Here is an 18,279-nt window from a genome sequence, read left to right as displayed (position 1 = left end):
ATTCTGGAGACACGTCACCACAGGCGGTCCTCGAGTTACGACCACAATTGAGCTCAAAAACTTCTGTTGCCAAGTGAGACGTTTGCTGTGGCTTTTACCCCATTTTACGACCTTTCTTGCCACAGTCGTTAAGTGAATCACCGCAGTTGATAACGTGAGTCCCATGGTTGTTAAGTCCACGTTCGGCATGGACTTTACTTGACCCTGGGACATTGCAACCGTCATAAATACGAACCAATTGCCAAGCATACGAACGTAAACAGATGCTGCGACAGTGTGGAAAACGGTCCTGGGTCACTTATTTCAGTGCTGTTGTAACTTCAGACTGTGGCTAAGCGAACTGTTGTAATTCGAGGACTCCCTGAATTTCCAAGAGAAGCCGAACTCGGCTTCCGCAGCCGGTGTGCCTGGAGCTCCTTCTCTGAGAATGGCTCCTCCTGTCCTTCCCACAATGGCAGCAGTTGGAACGGATTCCAATCTTGGACATTTCAACCGCCTTCAAACCCCTGGTGCTGCCCCCCCCCGCACCCTTTGAAAAGCCCCAGGGAAGGATAAAGAGGAGGAAGAGAAAGAAGGGAAGGGAAAGAAGGAGAGAAGAGAGAGAAGAAACTGGGGGAGGAAGGAGGGAGGGAAGAAGAGAGGGTAGTAAAGAGGGAAAGAGGGAGGGAAAGAAAGAGAGAAGGAGAGTTGAAAGGAAGGAAGGAAGGAGGGAGGAAAGGAGGGAGGTTAAGAGAAAAGGAAGGAGGAGGGAAAGAGGGAAGGTATGTGAGAAGGAGGGGGGGACCGAGGGCGGGAAAGGAGGGGGAAGGAAAGGAGGAAAGGAGAAAAGAAAGGAGGGAAGGCAGGGGAGAAGGAAGTAAGGGGGGAGGGAAGAAAAGGATATGGAAAAGAAGAAATGAGGGAAGAGAAGAGGGAGGGAAGGAATAAGATACCTAACCTTTGATGTTTATAATGATTTGATAGTATGGGAATATCTCGAAATGTAGTTGTATTGTTTTTTACAAGTTATGGATGTTGTATTTTCTTTTTACCAATAAAATCTTTTTTAAAAATTAAAAGAAAAGAAAAGAAAAGCCCCCCCCCCCCATCCCCCAGGTGGTTGCTCTGAGTTCCCCTTGACTCGGTCCTCGCTGCCCTGAGGTTGGGCTCCCAGCCACCACCCGACCATCCGGAAGGAAGACGAAATCTTGCATTAACAGGAGGCGAAGGCAGCCCTTCTTAAAAAATGGAGCCTCACCTGAGATCTTCAGAAAGCAGCCAGGTCGGCTGCTGATCTTGCAGTAGGACAGGGAGCCAGCAGAAGGCACCTGGGTTGGCCATGGGGCAGGTGTGGCCACCCCCCCCCCAATGAGAGGGCCATTCTGGGGTGCTGGATTATGGCTTCAAACCGTCTTCCAGCTGGTGCAATCGCAGGGCTGCTTGTGCCCAGGGGGATCTGGAGAGGGCTCTGGGGTTTTTTGTGTGTGTGGGGTGATGTTACATTGTCTTGTGAAATCCTGGGGTTCAGCCTTCACTGCAGGTGCCCTAACACTTTGTTCCCTGATGAACTTTGTGGCTTTTAAAGGCCTCAAATGCTCCACTTCACGTGACACCTGAAGGTGCTTTTTCCAAAAGGCAACTGGGCTTTTTCCTTTGAAAACATTTCCCTTCTCATCCCAGGAGCTTCTTCAGTTCTCTTCTTGGATGTGAACCTAAACATTTCCAGAGGAAAAACTCAAGAAAGTCCAGCTGGGCATTTTGGAAAAGCCCTTTTGGGCCAAACCATGACCTGCCTGGTTGAGAATCTCCAGAGCATCTTCCCATTCACGTGGCTTCATCCTGGTTAGAGGTCTGGGCTCTTCCTGGTTCATGGGCTCCCCGCTTGCCCTCCGCCCTGGACAACAGGATCGGCTGCCTGGCTCTTCCCTGCCCCCATGGGAAGGAGTCCAAAGGACCCCTCCCCAATTAGCAGCCGGGCCAAGCGCAAGGCTCAGGGGCCTCCCCCTCCGGCCCCTTCCCCAGTGGCCCCTGGGGGGCTGAAGGAGGAACCTCGCTTTGCAGGCCCTGCGAGGGATTTGCTCGGTCTGGGCAGCGCCGGGTCTTTCGCAGGCAGCCGGTGAGGGGCTGCTTGTCCCCCCTTCTCCCCCACCCCGGCCGCTGCGCCCGGCTTAGGGGCTTCCATCAGCTGCAAGGGAGCCGCTGGGACAAACGAGCGGGAGTTTCGGGCGAAGGCTGCCTGCCAGCCTGGGGGGGTCCGCGGCTGCCGCCCCCAGGCAGGGCCGGTCAAGCGCTCCCGGGAGCGAAGCGCTCCGCCTTTAAGCCGCCCCGAGCGCCCGAATCCCACAGCTGGGGCTCCTTAATGTCAGCCTGCCGGGCCGTCCCCATTCCGCCTGCGCCGCGATGGAGCCCCTGCGGGGTCTGGCGGGCCAGGTGTGGGCGCTGCGGCGGTCCCTGCGGCTGCTGGTGGGGCTGCTGGTGCCCTGCCTCCTCCTGCTGCTCCTGCTCAGCACGTTGCTCCTCCTGCGCTGGCGCCTCTGCCGGAGGGTGGGGGCCGCCCGGGGCCCCTCCACGCCCCCCCGCTTCCTCCCGGGGACCCCCAAGTACGAGCCGGGCGGCGGGAGGGCTCGGCGGCAGCTCGCCCAGACCTGGGCTACGGGCCCGCGGGCGCCCTGTTGCGGGAGGAGGGCGGCGGCGGCGTCCGACCTGCCCGCGTCCAGCCCTCGGTTGCTCCGGCCGGAGAGACGGGCGCCGCCCGCAGCCGCTTCCTCCTGCACCGACTTGGGAAAGCATCCCGTCTTGGTGCCCCCCAACTCTCTCGTCACCTCCTCCGGCACTGGGGTGAGTAGGGGGCGTAGCCTGGGGACCCGCTTGCCTCTTCCTGGTCAGCTGGAGCCTTTCGGGTTTAATGGGCAGCGACTTCCCAGCCAGGCTTCGGCCTGCCATGCTGGGGGTGGGGTGGGGGGGTCTCAAAGCTCCCGCTTAAATGTGGGCTTTGCTTCCCCTCCAACTTCAGGGGCCGAAGTCACTGATGGGACCCCCCCACTTAGGGGCAATAAGCTAGTCCAGCTGGAAGCATTGAGCCCCCCCTCCCCAAATGCTGCTCCACTTCCCCCTCCTTCAAAGAGGGACAGGCAGGCTCTGGGTGGCCCAGAGGAGGAAAAGGGCTGGAAGTGTCCCTTGGGTGGACTTGGTGAAGTTCTCCAGGTTGTTCCTGGCCAAAAGAAGGCGGGCACAGGGGCTTTGGTGAGAGGGGGAACTCTGGCAAACTCCCTCCCCTCCTTGTAGGGCGTCCTGGAGAAGGTCTTCTCCAGCTGCCACACCAGCACCCAGAGGAAGCCCCCTACCTCTAGCAGGCTGGCACCGGGCACCCATTCCAGCACGGGGCCTTTTGAGTTTGGCAGCAGCATCCGGCCAGGCGACAGGAGGGCCCAGCTCAACTCTGCCAACTTCACGGCCTCGCAAGGGCCCGGCCTCGACTCGGACTTCGGCGCCAGTGCTGGTGAGTGGGGGCCAAGGAGGGGCCGAAATGATGAGCGGCTCCTGGTGGGTTGGAGTCCCTGGCATCCGAGTGCCTCAAATGGCAGCGGGGGAGTTGGAAAGGAATTGGGGGGGCGGCTGCAATGTCAGGGGTCATGGACAGAGGAGCCCCCCCAAGGATATGGCTGTGTTGAGCCCAGGGTGACCGTGTTCCCTTTTCCAGGAGGGACGGGCAGAGGGAAACGAGGGAACTTTCTGAGCTCCAGAGCAATAGCAATAGCAGTAGACTTATATACCGCTTCATAGGGCTTTCAGCCCTCTCTAAGCGGTTTACAGAGAGTCAGCATATTGCCCCCAACAATCTGGGTCCTCATTTTACCCACCTCGGAAGGATGGAAGGCTGAGTCAACCCTGAGCCGGTGAGATTTGAACCGCTGAACTGCTGATCTAGCAGTAGCCTGCAGTGCTGCATTTAACCACTGCGCCACCTTGGCTCTGAGCAACCCAGCCGTGGGGCAGGCTGTCCCAAGGGCTCTGCAGAGGCAGGAGCCCCCCCTCTCCCCAGCATTAGTCTTCTGGGCCCAGGAATAATAGCCTATATCAGTGTTTCTCAACCTTGGCAACTTGAAGATGTCCGGACTTCAACTCCCAGAATTCCCCAGCCAGCGAATGCTGGCTGGGGAATTCTGAGAGTTGAAGTCCGGACATCTTCAAGTTGCCAAGGTTGAGAAACACTGGCCTATATATTGGTAGGGCTTCAACAGCTGGTGGCTGAGCAACCTGGGGCCCTGCTCAGTCTACATTCTGGGCTGGGGGTGGGTGGGAAGGGTCAGGTGGTCCTTTCTGGAGACCAACCAAGCTTCCTTCCTGCAAACGTGGCCCCTGCAGTTCACTCAGGAGGGGAAGGAACCGGTTTCTCCACTTGCCTCTTCCTGAGTTATTTTTTCCTGCTTCAACCATCCCTTGGATCGTGTGCTGATCCCCGGAGATGTCCAGACAGGCAGCCCCTTACAGGTACACAATGCCTGTGTTTGCACAACACTCTGGCTCCTGAATTAGCAGCTGAGCTTGGCATGCTGGGTCTTTCCCCAGCTGGGTCTGGTGGCCCGAAAGAACAAGGAGACGCATTCGATCTTGCAGCTACTAACATTGTTGGACGAGCAGGCACAAAAACAGCCAGGGAGGGGAGTGAAGCCTGGAAAAAACGGCCCCAGTCTTATCACTTACAGCACAAATGACAGCTAATGGCTTAAAAGCCAGCCATTCAACAGACCCTAATCAACATCTCAAAAGCAATAGGCGTTTTACAACCGGCACTATAAGTACCACACACAGATAGCTCGCACTCTGCTAGAGAGACGGTCCCTGGGGATGGGCTCCAGAATGAGTCCCAAAGCTCGGAAGACAAAACCTCCGGTCTCGGTGAGCGACCCAGATTGGGCCCTGCAACATTATCCTGGGGCATGACCCGACAAAAGCGCGAACGTCATAAGCGCGCCGACAAAACCGCGGCACTAAAACCGCGATGTCAAAACCGCGTCGACAACAGCGCGCCGACAGAAGTGCGATTTAAGTTAAGGTAAGGTTTAGGGTTAGGTTTAGGGTTAGGGTTAGGTTACAGCGCGCTTCTGTCGGCGCGCTGTTGTCAGCGCGCTTCCGGGCTCATTCGTTGCGCGGTTTTGTTGGCACGGTTTTGTCACTGCGGTTTAGTCAGGCGCGCTTTTGTTGTTCGCACATTTGTGGTGGAACCATCCTGGGTCACGTAGATGGGTCTTCATCCTTGTGCTCCTGGGGTCAGCGGAGTGGCCAGCGTGCATGAGAGTCCCCGTGTGTAACTATGGCCTAAGACGTCACGTGACCCCCCCCCCCCCGACTAAATTGCCACCATGTTTGAAGGGAGAATTCTTAAGGTCGGAGTCTCCAGGGGTCCAAAAGAGACCGAGGACCTTCTCCCAGCTCATCCTCTGGGGAAGACCCACAAGGCACCCCGACCTCAAAGGGCTCTGCCAGGCCAGAGAGGCATCAAGAGGCAGGACAGAGGTGGTTGATCATGCCATCATTGTTTGGAAAGGGCTCCTGAGCTGTTGGGGTTGGCCATGGGTGGTCTATTGGGTTACTGCAAAAGCAAAATAGGCCCACGGGTAGGTTTGATTGATTGATTGATTATATTTCTATGCTGCCCTTTTCCCCGGAGGGGACTCAGGGCGGCTTACAATCCAAGTCAAGGGGGGGGGGTACAAATAAGGGAAAGAAAAAAGCACAAAACAAAACAGTACCACAATTTAAAAGCACACAACAATCATACCATTCGAGAGGGGACAAAAGCTCATTAGCCCCAGGCCTGTTGGAACAGCCAGGTTTTAAGGGCTTTGCGGAAGGCCTGGAGGGTGGTGAGGGTTCGAATCTCCATGGGGGAACTCGTTCCAGAGGGCCAGAGCAGCCACAGAGAAGGCCCTCCTCCGGGTGGTCGCCAATCGGCATTGGCCGGCGGATGGAATTCGGAGGAGGCCTAATCTGTGGGATCTAATCGGTCTGTTGGAGGTAATTGGCAGCAGGAGGTCTCTCAAGTACCCAGGTCCAATACCATGAAGGGCTTTATAAGTGACGACTAGCACCTTGAAGCGTATCCGGAGACCAATCGGTAACCAGTGCAGCTCACGGAGGATAGGTGTAACGTGGGTGTACCGAGGTGCACCCACGATCGCTCAAGCGGCTGCATTCTGGACAAGCTGAAGTCTCCGAATGCTCTTCAAGGGCTGCCCCATGTAGAGCACGTTGCAGTAGGTTTAGATATTCTACACCCACAACCCTTTTTGGGCACATTGTGAAGACCAAGTCGACGTCTCCATCTTGTCAACTTTTAAGATGTGTGGACAACAACTCCCAGAATAGTTGTTCACACGCCTTAAAAGTTGATGAGGTTGAGAAATACTGGCTTAGAAGGTTGGCTGATGGGTCTTGATGGGGCTACCAACCCAACTCAACTGCCGTTGGTTGGAAGGATCTCCTTCACTTTCTTCCCTGAGATGGCTTCCCCCAAGGCTGTTTGAGCTGCGATGACCACGACCTGGTCTTCTGAGCCAGTAATTCTTCTGACATTTCGAAGGCGGCCGTCTTCCTCGTCTTCAGCTGAAGGACGTGATTGCTTCTGACACCGAACCTCCTTAAGCTCCTGACAGATCTACCAACACTCAACCGATCCTCTTCCGCTAGAGAGAGGGAGGGAGGGAGGGGTGATTAATGAAGAAAGATGAGACATAAGGAGGTGGGATGTTGTTTTTTTAAACATCTCTGTAGTACTCAACTCTGCCAACAAATACGTAATCGGGATACGAGTATGGAAAAGACTCCTTGGGCACCCTTGGATTCTTCCAGAGCGCCAGCTGAGTGGAAAAGTGAGAGCTAAAACAAGGCAGACTGGGTGGGAGGTGGGGGGGGCAACCAGCCACATTTTGCCCCCTTCTTTCCTCCTCCCACTTAATGCCCGTCTCTGGCTGAAGTCTCCCTTGGGCTCGTTTCTACATTGCTTTCCCTCCTCGTTGTAGTTCTGCACGGCTCCCCCGCGCATCGCTAGCACGTTTCGCCCACATAAAGGTTTCCTATTTAGGGGAGAACGTCGTCGTAGAATCGCGTAGGTTGATCTATAACGCGACTCCTGGTGGGATCTCTTGATAACGTGGCGGCTTCTCTCCCCCCACTGCAGGCGTTTCTGTTCGGATCTTGTCAAGCGACAGCGAAGGCAGCCCCAACACGCCCGCCGTGCATCTCCAGCAAGCCGAGCACTTTGAGTGGGACTACTACGACCCCGGGTACAAGAGGAAAGCGCGGCTCCATCGTTCCCTGCCTCCCATCTGCAGCAAGCAGTACTGGCTGTAACCCAGGAGGCGGAAGGTTCTCTGGGCCGCACTTTGCGGGGTGTGTGTGCGAAAGAGAGACGTGCTTATTGGCCTTCGTTGCGAGGAATGATTTTAGTCGTGGTCTTTCTCTGTGGCTTGCACTCTGTTTAGTGGGAGAGAATTCCCGTTTCGGCTGAATGTCTCTCCCACTGGAACATTTCCACACCCACAAAAAAGCTTCACTTACACCAGTGGTTCCCAAACTTGGCAACTTTAAGACTTGCGGACTTCAACACCCAGAATTCTCCAGCCAGCTCTGCAGAGCTGGCTGGAGAATTCTGGGAGTTGAAGTCCACAAGTCTTAAAGTTGCCAAGTTTGGGAACCACTGACTTACACTGATCTGCACCTCGTATACAGGAGTGGGGGCAATTGTGGTGACTTCAAGACTTGTGGACTTCAACCCCCAGAATTCCCCAGCCCTGGGAGTCCACAAGTCTTAAAAGTCACCACAATTGCCCCCCCCCACTTTATAGAATACTTCTGTGCCCAAAATATGAACCTTTTCAGCACCCCACACCTCCACTACGCTCATCACAGTCCGTTTCCGCAGAGCTTTCAAGCACAAGACCCACAACGGACACTGCGCTCTAGTTAGCCCTGAACAGAAAACTTAGAACTAATCTCATCTGATCTCAAGAACCCCAAATGATTTTAACACCTGACCAGGGACGGAGGCATGTGGAGAGAGAGAGAGAGACATAAGGGTCAACCTCACAGGTGCTCATTCTGCACATCAGCACAACCCTCCTAAGCACGGGGTACAAGGAGAGAGACCTGGTGGGATACAAACCTTGAGGGCAGCCTGTGGTGCCTGATTTTATATAGTGTTTATTAAAGATACTGAACTTTTTCTCTTCGTTCCTTTTTAAATGATTTGATTTTATTGTATTTCTATGCCGCCCTATTCCCAGAGGGACTCAGGGCGGCTCACAAGCCAAGTAAGGGGGGGGGATACAAACAGGAAAAAAAAAAGACAACGGACAAACAACACCACAATTTAAAAACAATCAACAACCACACAATTTGAGCGGGGACGGGAACTCATCAGCCCCAGGCCTGTCGGAACAGCCAGGTTTTAAGGGCTTTGCGGAAGGCCTGGAGGGTGGTGAGGGTCTGAATCTCCACGGGGAGCTCGTTCCAGAGGGCCGGAGCAGCCACAGAGAAGGCCCTCCTCCGGGTAGTCGCCAGTCGACACTGGCCGGCGGATGGAATTCGGAGGAGGCCTAGTCTGTGGGATCTAATTGGTCTGTTGGAGGTGGCACAGTGGTTAGAGTGCAGTACTGCAGGCCACTTCAGCTGACTGCTATCTGCAGTTCAGCAGTTCAAATCTCACCGGCTCAAGGTTGACTCAGCCTTCCACCCTTCCGAGGTGGGTAAAATGAGGACCCGGATTGTTGTTGGGGGCGATATGCTGACTCTGTAAACCGCTTAGAGAGGGCTGAAAGCCCTATGAAGCGGTATATAAGTCTAACTGCTATTGCTAATTGGCAGCAGGCGGTCTCTCAAGTGTGTATGAAAGCGGAGGCTGGGCTGATGTAACCTCTGGGCCTGGTCTTCTGAGGTGTACATAAGGCACCTATCCCCAAAATAGCCGTGTTAAGTCGTGGATGCATTAAGGTGGATGCAAGGATGAAAGTTGCAATAGGAGAATCCAGTGGATCGTTCAGAAGATAGGAGAGAGGGACCTCCTAATTTCTTGAACGATCTTGTCAAATTAAATGTGTATGTTTTAGTGTGTGTTTAGTTTCTCCCAATAGGTTGGCTAAATCAGTACCACCGTTCTTGATCTGGTGTAGCTTTTCCCCTCCTAGCAAACTCTTGTGTAAAAGGAGAAAAACATGCTAAGGCTGTCAATTTGAGGTTCGAAGGGAAGGAGCCTGACCTTTAAAAGCAGGCCATCAAATAATAATGTTGAAAGTGCTGAACACGTACAAGGCAGGTGGTTCAAACGCGCTCTGAAAGCTGAACTGCAGCCGAACACCTGAACGTCTGCAGAGAGTGTTACTTCGATGTCCCTTTGCACTATAAATATTTTCCAAGTCAACTGGATTAAAAACCCAGGAAACACTGACAGCATTTCGGCAAAATCTTTGCACTTCATTTAAATTTTGGCAAGCTTTGTCGTCTCAAAAAAAAAGGGCTCCTATTCCTGGAAGCATACACACACAGATCCTGCGAGCAAAAACACCGCACAAGGAGCAAACATACACAGCTTTGGCAAAGTGAGGGAAGCCGGTGCAGTAAATGGAGCTGCTATCCAAAATGCTCATGTTGTCCAAATTGCACAAATCAGGGCATTCGATGACCTTTCACTCTGAAGGGTCCCAGCCCCCCCATCCCATCCCACATTTTCTCCAGAGGGAAGAGCTGGCTTTTTCCACTCACCAGCTATTGTTTATCCATGGACAGTACAGCAAAAATACAAGTTACGGTGGGCCAAGCCTGGAACAAGCCATAGGATATCCTAGCATGTGTGAACTGAGCCGTAACTTATCTGCCAAACCTCCTGTGTCCATAAGACACCCATAGCTGGAAAGCTTGTGGGAAGAGCAATTCCTTGCTTCGGGAAGAGTCCTGAGCTCCTTAACCATCCCGGTTCCTTTAAGGCAGGGGATGCACCCTCTCTATTACTCTTTTGTTTTGGCAATTTGGATCTCCCATCACTAGGTTGAGCCAAGGTAGCGCAGTGGTTAAATGCAGCACTGCAGGCTACTTCAGCTGACTGCAGTTCGGCTGTTCAAATCTCACCGGCTCAGGGTTGACTCAGCCTTCCATCCTTCCGAGGTGGGTGAAATGAGGACCCGGATTGTTGTTGGGGGCAATATGCTGACTCTGTAAACCGCTTAGAGAGGGCTGAAAGCCCTATGAAGCGGTAAATAAGTCTAACTGCTATTGCTATTGCTATTGCTATTGCTATTGCTATTTCTCTCTCTCTCTCTCTCTCTCTCTCTCTCTCTCTCTCTCTCTCTCTCTCTCTCTCTCTATATATATATATATATATATATATATATATATATACACACACACACACACACACACACACACATATATACCTATACCTATCTCTCCCTCTCTCTCTATATATATATATCTATATTAAAAAGACCTGAGGTGGTGCAGTGGTTAAATGCAGCACTGCAGGCTACTTCAGCTGACTGCAGTTCTGCAGTTCGGCGGTTCAAATCTCACCAGCTCAGGGTTGACTCAGCCTTCCATCCTTCCGAGGTGGGTGAAATGAGGACCCGGATTGTTGTTGGGGGCGATATGCTGACTCTGTAAGCCGCTTAGAGAGGGCTGAAAGCCCTATGAAGCGGTATATAAGTCTAACTGCTATTGCTATTGCTTGGAAAGACACAGGGGTTCACCCACCTTAAATCATGGATGGCTTAGTTTTAGTGTGTCTGGTATATAAGTATAATCTTTATTGTCACTGTACTTGAATTCAAGGAAATTGGTTATAGACAACAGAGTCCCACTGGGCCATGCCTAGAACTCCCTTGTCCCCCAAACACATTTCCTACCTGGGTTTTCCCAGAGGGGGTTTCCACCACGTAAATCAGAAGTTAAAACAGCAACTGGCTCACGGAGACGACCGGAGCCTTTCGATCAAGAGGTCTGCAAAAGATCCTCTTTCCCAGAGACGCAGGCAGCCAATCAGCACTGGGAGGAAGGGGGGGGGGGAATGATGGGAACTAGGGTCCCTATCCCTGAACTGATCTCAATCTAGACATCAAACGTTAAATCGGATCAGTGTCTGACTCGCACTGACTGAAGATGCTTAGCCAACGGATAGCCAGGGAGGCCGTTTATTCAAGACATCCAGGGTTTTGCTGAAGAGACATAAAACAATGAAGCCAACTCCCACCAAGGGGCTTGAAAACCGGTGTTTCCTGCTTCTCCTTTCCGATGAACTCATGGTTCCAGCTATGGCTGAGCCAAGGAGAAGCCTGGTGTAGGGAGGCCGTCTGTGTGAGGGGATTAGAAGGCTGCCCTTCCGTTTCCAGGCTTTGTATTGTATTGTATTTTATTATTTGTATGCCGCCCTTCTCTGGGAGGACTCAGGGCAGCGAACAATTCAAGGGGGAAAAAAAGGGGAACATAAAAAAACGAAATACAAATAATAAAAGTAGTCAACAGTCGCACAACCATACATGTCGAGAGGGGAGGGGAACTCATCACCCCCAGGCCTGCCGGCAAAGCCAGGTTTTGACGGCTTTCCGGAAGGCCTGGAGAGAGGTGAGGGTCCGAATCTCTGCAGGGAGTTCGTTCCAAAGGGCCGGAGCTGCCACAGAGAAGGCCCTCCCCCGGGTAATAGCCAGATGGCATTGGCTGGTAGACGGCACCCGGAGGAGGCCTAATCTGTGTGATCTAATGGGTCTTTGGGAGGTAATTGGCAGCAGGAGGTCTCTCAAGTACCCAGATCCAATACCATGAAGGGCTTTATAAGTTACAACTAGCACCTTGAAGCGTATCTGGAGACCGATTGGAAGCCAGTGCAGCTCGCGGAGGATAGGTGTAACGTGGGTGTACCGAGGTGCACCCACAATCGCTCGCGCGGCTGCATTCTGGACGAGTTGAAGTCTCCGAATACTCTTCAAGGGCTGCCCCATGTAGAGCGCATTGCAGTTGTCTGGGTTGGTTAGAAAAGGGGGGAAAGCCAGGCCGGCTTCAGTCCTTCTTCAGTCCTTGGAAGCTGAGCGCAAACGTTCCGCCCTGCGGCTTTCTTCCTCCGTATAGTCAGTACGAGGAGGCTCCGAAGGCGAAGGAAAAGGGGCTCACATCAACTTTGGATTTCTTCAGAAAAATAAATTATAAATACAAATAAAAACACGGAGTGCCGTTAGCAGAGTTACTGAAATTAGGATAATTGGCCTGTGGGTGGAATGCATCCACGGACTGACAAAAGGGTGAACACAAAGAGAAGAATGCCAATCAGGAGATAATGAGCGGGGCAGCCCCTCCGCCATGGGACTAATTGCACGGGTCTCCTGCTCCCGAGCTGCGTTCTGTGAAGCTCCAGCCTTTTCCAAGTACTCCAGCACGGAGAAGGGTTTTGTGCGAAGACTATTAAGCTCACTTAGTCACCTCCTCCATTGAACGTTCTGTGATTCTGTGCTGCGGAGGGTACACCACCCCTGGGAGCGTCTTCTGTTCCAGCTCTCCCAGAACCACCCATTTAATTTATCCACAAGCCGCCTTCTGAATCACGCTTCAAGTCAGGAACAAGCCAGCATTGGGATGAAGGTTAACGGAAGTTAGTTTGATGGCTCGGTGGCCTCCGCAGGGAGAACCCAGAGCTCCGCTGGCCTCCTGGTCCAAAGCAAGAGGAGGAGACTAGCTGAGGCCAGGGAGCTTCACGTAAACACTAAGCAGCAGGGAGACCCCCGGGGGCTTTTCCCAAAAGGCAGCTGGGTTTTGTTCTTTGAAGACGTTTTGCTCCTCATCCAAGAAGTTCCCCCAGTTCTTAACTCTGGTTGGGGAGCGAAACGTCCTTTGGAAAAGGTCCTCTGGGGCAACCCTGAGCTGGGGAGCCAAGACCCTCCACAGGACAGCAGCAAGGACCCAATGCGGGCGGGAGGAAAGCCGCCAGGGGAGGTTCTCCTCTAGAAGAAGCTGCACAGACACGTCCTGCCCACGGAAAAGGGCCCCCCGTCCCCTCCGCTGAAGGCACCACGGAGGAACGGGGTGGCCCCTGAGGAAGGGCACCGGAGGAGCCTATTTCCACCTTCCCTCCCAGGGAGACGAGAAACGCCGGAGGACTTTAGTCGGGAACAAAGGCGCAGGCAGGCCAGCATGAAGTTATGGGACTTTTTTATTTTTGTGGGTTTTTATTAATTTTTTTTTTTACAGGCTATTGTTGTACCCGTTGCTAAAGCTGCTGATTCTGCCATAAAACTAGAACAGAAAATTTCCCAGAAGTCAATCCCCCTCCTCCTCCTCCTCTTCCTCCTCCTCCTCCACTGCTTGCCTACCTACCTCCCAAGCAAACCAGGCCACCCACCGCCTTGCATGGACAGCAGGCTCAGTGGAGAGAGCCTGAGACGCAGCAGCTACATGAGTCTGACCGAGGAATGAAGAAGCCAGGAGTCCACTGGCCGTGAGGACTGCCCTGTACAACGTGGCCTGCTTGGAGTTTGGTCCACTCTGGCCGCAGCTTAACCATAGAGATCGTCGTCGTTGTCCTCGCTGTAAACGTTGCCTCCGCCGGTGCCTCCGGTGCCCTGGCTGGGCCCAGCCCCACCTTGGTTGCCTGATGGGAATCTGCCAGGAGAAACACAGGGGGGGAAACGCAGGTGAGGAGCCGGAAGAGCCACGACTCCTGAGCTGGGGGGGCTTGGAGTTAACGGAAGCTGGATGCCAACATCTGGAAAGCCAAAAGGGAACACCGCCACCCCCCTGCACTACGGGGCAGAACCTCCTGCCTCAGGAGAGCTTCAGAGAGCCCCACACAGGGGGGGGGGAGCCAATGCAGGAACGGCCTTCCTGGTATTTATTTATTAAACAGCTTCCTTCCTTCCTTCCTTCCTTCTTCCTTTCCTTCTTTCCTTTCCTTTCCTTCTTTCCTTTCCTTCCTTCCTTTCCTTTCCTTCTTTCCTTTCCTTTCTTCCTTCTTTCCTTTCCTTTCCTTTCCTTTCCTTTCCTTCCTTCCCTCCCTCCCTCCCTTCCAGTTTAGCTGTTCCTGCTTGTTTCCATACAACCCCCTCATTCTCCAGATGCAATTAGAGATACGGGCAGAAGCTGGGAGCATTGAACTGGGAGATGGGGAGAGGCCGAGAGAACCAGCTGGGCTGTTGACTAAGCAGTCAGATTGAGAGCTCAGGGACCCCCTCGGTTATGGGGGTCATCAGGAGGGTTTGGGGCAGGAACTCCGCTTACTTCACTCAACTCTTAGTAAAAGCTGGGAGAGGGAGCAGCAGGTACCCGGAGAATATGCAAGAGAGAAATATGGAGAAGCAGACGGCCGGACTCCTCTTGGCTCTGCAGGCCCCTTCCCACAGGAGACCCTCCCCTGACTGTTTGTGGAAGTCATGGATGCCCAGATAAGGAAGCAGAGACTCCCGGCATCCACCAAACCGATCCCTCCACCTGCTGGCCGAGGGCGTTGAAAAGGAGGGGCCGGGGGGGGGGGGAAGGGGCACCAGAGCAGCTTCCCCAAACACCCCTGGGCGTACCTGAAGCTGCCGAAGCCACGGCTCTGCTGCAGAGTCTGTGCAAACATCTCGTATTTGCGGATGTCATTGTCGCTGACTGACCGGCGGGCAAAACGCATGGCTTCCTCAAAGTGATCCCGACGGATCTCCGGGACCGGGTCGTCCTCCTCGACTTCCTAAAGCGGAGCAAGGGGGGGGGGTGTGGCTGTCAGCATCGGGGACCGGTGAAGGCCAACCCTCGGAGTGCCCACCCCCCTCCCCCAAGCGCCAGCTGCTGACCATGGCCGAGGGGTTGGTCTGCCTCTCCCGTTCCCGCCTGATCTCGCTCTCGATCGACTCGCGGATGGCCAGCTTGCAAGCCCGCTGGCAAATCTCCGTCAGGTCAGCTCCCGAGAAGCCGTTGGTCATTTTAGCCAGGAAGTCCAGATCCACGTCCTGAGAAGCAAGGAAAATTCTACGTATCGCATGTGCCCATCAGGTCCCCCACTTCACGAGCAAGAAACACAATTCCGGGGGGGGGGGGGGGGGAATAGGAAAATTAAAGCTATAATAGGTGCATCGGCAGGAGACCCATTTTAACATTCTCTTTTCAGGGAGCAACAGGGGGATGAAACTCTTCCAGCAGGGCTGGGCCTGGCTCGACTCTCTGATTCTACCGAGGGGGGAAGAGAGCGGAGAGAGCTACCAGGGCCTCTCTTTCCCCGAACTCTCTCTGGCCAGCTGGCTGCAGCTCAGGAGTCTCTCCAAAGATTTTGCCTTTAAAAGGGATTCCTACTTGCTGGCTGCTCCCAAGATCCAGCTACAACCAAGGTCCATGTTGGGCTTAAGGCTCAGGGGAAGAAAAAAACAGGAACGCCTCCCTTCTCAATTCCCAAAGGACTGTCCTATTCCCCCTCCCCCCAAAGTAGGTATTAAATAGCAATAGCAATAGCAGTTAGACTTATATACCGCTTCATAGGGCTTTCAGCCCTCTCTAAGCGGTTTACAGGGAGTCAGCATATTGCCCCCAACAATCCGGGTCCTCATTTCACCCACCTCGGAAGGATGGAAGGCTGAGTCAACCCTGAGCCGGTGAGATTTGAACCGCTGAACTGCAGATAACAGTCAGCTGAAGTGGCCTGCAGTGCTGCACCCTAACCACTGCGCCACCTCGGCTCTTATAAATCCAACCAGGGCCCAAAACTAAGCAACACAGACAGGAATGGCAGCCTTCTCTCTCACACCCACACTCACACTCTTATATACAAACGTGCCTTGGCGACGGGGGATTTCCGCAGGTTGGCCTTGAGGATGGCCACACGAGACTTCTCGTCAGGCAGAGGAATGTAGATGAGCTGGTCCAGGCGTCCAGGGCGCAGGATAGCCGGGTCAATGATGTCTGGCCGGTTGGTGGCGCCAATGATGAAGACGTTCTTCTTGGTCGACATGCCATCCATCTCCGTCAGGATCTGGTTGATCACTCGGTCGGCGGCACCACCGCCGTCGCCAATGTTCCCCCCACGGGCCTTGGCAATGGAATCCAGCTCATCGAAGAACAGCACGCAGGGAGCTGCTTGGCGGGCCTGCCGAGGGAAGGAAGCCGCGTCAGTCGCCAAGGCGCCAGTGGCCATCCTGGCCCGGCTGCCTATTGCCCAGGGCACCGAAAGGCTCCTGGCAACTGTCATCACGGACGGTTAAGTGTTCGGGGGCTACAACCTCAAGGCCCTGGAACCGGCCCCTGCCCCAGAAGCCCTGCTCCTCTGTTAGTTCTCCCACTCTTATCCCTAAAGCTTCCGGGACTTGGGAACCGCTGGCCAGTTTCAGAATAGCCAGATTCCATCCGGGAAATATCCGATACGCCCCTTCATTCATCAGAGCAACTGTGGTGCCCCTAAGAGGCCCCAGGCAGGCAGCCCTGCAGGGACAAAGGTGGTTCCCCAAAACAAAGCTAGAACCCTTTACAACGATTTAAATACTCCGCAGAACTCCCAAGGATTTGGAGGGGGGAGGGGATTAATTAATTCATTTAAAAATCCTTTCAATTTGCCTCGGGTGTGTTCCCCCCCCCCCCCCCCAGCACAAAACAACTGGAAGAAGCTGTGCAAGATCGGAAGACGCGGAGAGGCCCAGAGAATCACTAAGGGCCCAACCAGACTGAACGAAGATTGTCATCACCATCATCATCGCCTCACCCACCCCAAGTCCCTCGTTCGGCCCCTGGGGAATGAAGCCTCGCTGCCTTTTGGCTTAAAGCAAACGCTGCGTGACTGAATGTTCCCCAGGATGTGAAAGCTCTGAATCTGAGCGAGGAGGCAACGAATCCTGGTTCAGGAGGAGGAACTGGGACGGTCTCCCCGGGGGGCTGACGCTGCCCCAGGCCCCCCCCAGGCATTGCGGGAGATGGTTGACCCGAGGGAAGCAGAGCTGCCTGCCCTCACCGACAAGGAGGAGGAGGAGGATGGGCTGCAGACAGGCAGTGGTGCTGATAGGCATCTGATCCCCTCTGATGAAGAACAGCTGCCTCCCCCACTGGATCCAAGGGCAACGAGAATAGAGCGGAGGCTGTGAGGCTACTCGGGAGGAGGCCGCCCCACCCCTCCTTCACAAGGAACACCTGGCGTGGGTTGACTTCAGGAGAAGGGGGGGGGGAGTCTGCCTTTGTCAGGAACAACTCCCCCCCCCCGGGCTTAAGAAAGACCCAGTCTTGTTCCTGCCTTTGTCTTTACCTGATGGACTTTCCTGGCCCTGGGCCTCCCCCCATGAAGGTGAAGCCCCTTCCCTTTGGACCCCCCCCCGCCTTTGCAGGCTGGCTTCGGTTGCTTCCTGGCTTGTCTCTGTGGGACTGAGGGGGCTGCCTTCAGGGAAGGGAGGGGGCAGAGCCTCACCTGGCGTTGTAGGGCTGCCCTTTGGGGTGGCTAACAGGGCAATAAAGGACCTGGGCAACCTGGGACGTAACACCGAGCCTCCCGCCGAGACCTCCAGGTGAGCCGGGGGGGGGGAGGTGGAGGAGGGAAAGCGGAGACTCACCTTGTCGAAGATCTCGCGCACGTTGGCCTCCGACTCTCCAAACCACATGGTGAGCAGCTCTGGGCCCTTGATGGAGATGAAGTTGGCCTGGCATTCGTTGGCAATGGCTTTGGCTAGCAGGGTCTTTCCACAGCCAGGGGGGCCATAAAACAGGACCCCTTTAGACGGGGTCATGCCAAACTTGAGGAATTTGTCAGGATGCTCCACCGGGTACTGGAGAAGGAAGGGACTCAACGTCAGCTCCCAGGGGAGACGGCGGAGGAAAGCACAACACCTGCCCCCGTTCCCCCCACCACTCCAGAGGGGATAAACCAGAACAAACCAAGAGCAGCAGGCGGGCTGGGAACCACCTCCAAACTACGATTTGTTTCAGCATCCAATGTACCTGTCTCCTCCCCCCTCCCATCAAGTGTGCAGATCTCACTTCAGCCAAAATCGCTTGCTTTGGTCTCCAGCTCATGTTTACAACACACACACACACTGGAGGTAGGAAATCGAAAGAGGAAGCAGAAGGGAACCATCTTACGAGGAAGGTAACAAGCCTCAAAGCAATTCTGCAGCTGAACCCACTCATTTACTCTCCTGGAGTTCTGGAATAGGACAGCCCCCAACCTGACTTTGACAAATGCTTTCCAAACAGCTGGATGGCTGCTTTTGGGGCAAAGTGGGAGTAAGCCCACCGCAAAGCTCACCTCACAGGGCCTGGCTGTGTTCCAAAAGCCTCTGGCCTTCCTCCAGGCTTTGGGCCAGAGTGTGTGTGTGTGTGTGT

At 54.3% G+C, this 18,279-nt stretch overlaps 2 protein-coding genes across 2 annotated transcripts in view; one reads left to right on the top strand and one right to left on the bottom strand.

Annotated features, from left to right (window-relative positions):
* Positions 1-2,356: 2,356 nt before the first annotated feature.
* Positions 2,357-7,555, top strand: LOC148045245 (protein huluwa-like). Its single transcript, XM_087717055.1, has 3 exons — positions 2,357-2,817; positions 3,265-3,478; positions 7,160-7,555. Exons 1-3 carry the CDS (start codon positions 2,380-2,382, stop codon positions 7,330-7,332), a joined length of 825 nt encoding a protein of 274 aa, XP_087573181.1. The 5' UTR covers positions 2,357-2,379; the 3' UTR covers positions 7,333-7,555.
* A 5,592-nt stretch (positions 7,556-13,147) lies between these two features.
* The window catches only part of VCP (valosin containing protein), a 33,790-nt gene continuing 28,658 nt past the window's right edge, over positions 13,148-18,279 (bottom strand). Inside the window, exons 13-17 of the mRNA XM_087715198.1 lie at positions 17,511-17,723; positions 15,758-16,066; positions 14,784-14,939; positions 14,526-14,680; positions 13,148-13,614 (exon numbers count right to left, since the gene is read on the bottom strand). Of these exons, the coding sequence (XP_087571324.1) occupies positions 13,509-13,614; positions 14,526-14,680; positions 14,784-14,939; positions 15,758-16,066; positions 17,511-17,723 (939 nt within the window). The 3' untranslated portion in view covers positions 13,148-13,508. The remainder of the gene's footprint in view (positions 13,615-14,525; positions 14,681-14,783; positions 14,940-15,757; positions 16,067-17,510; positions 17,724-18,279) is intronic.

Source organism: Thamnophis sirtalis, unplaced genomic scaffold (assembly GCF_051295495.1).
Source record: "Thamnophis sirtalis isolate CommonGarterSnake01/CBP01778 unplaced genomic scaffold, rThaSir2_p1.2 scaffold_5, whole genome shotgun sequence".
Classification (NCBI taxonomy): Eukaryota; Metazoa; Chordata; class Lepidosauria; order Squamata; family Natricidae; genus Thamnophis; species Thamnophis sirtalis.
Note: the sequence above shows the minus strand (reverse complement) of the source record. Positions and strands in the feature narration are given on the sequence as shown.

Bases quoted from the DNA above. Each gene is read 5' to 3' on its own strand.
- LOC148045245 (XM_087717055.1), top strand. From the start codon at position 2,380: ATGGAGCCCCTGCGGGGTCTGGCGGGCCAGGTGTGGGCGCTGCGGCGG. The intron at 2,818-3,264 runs GTGAGTAGGGGG...CCCTCCTTGTAG, and splicing joins TCACCTCCTCCGGCACTGGG to GGCGTCCTGGAGAAGGTCTT. The intron at 3,479-7,159 runs GTGAGTGGGGGC...CCCCCACTGCAG, and splicing joins GGACTTCGGCGCCAGTGCTG to GCGTTTCTGTTCGGATCTTG.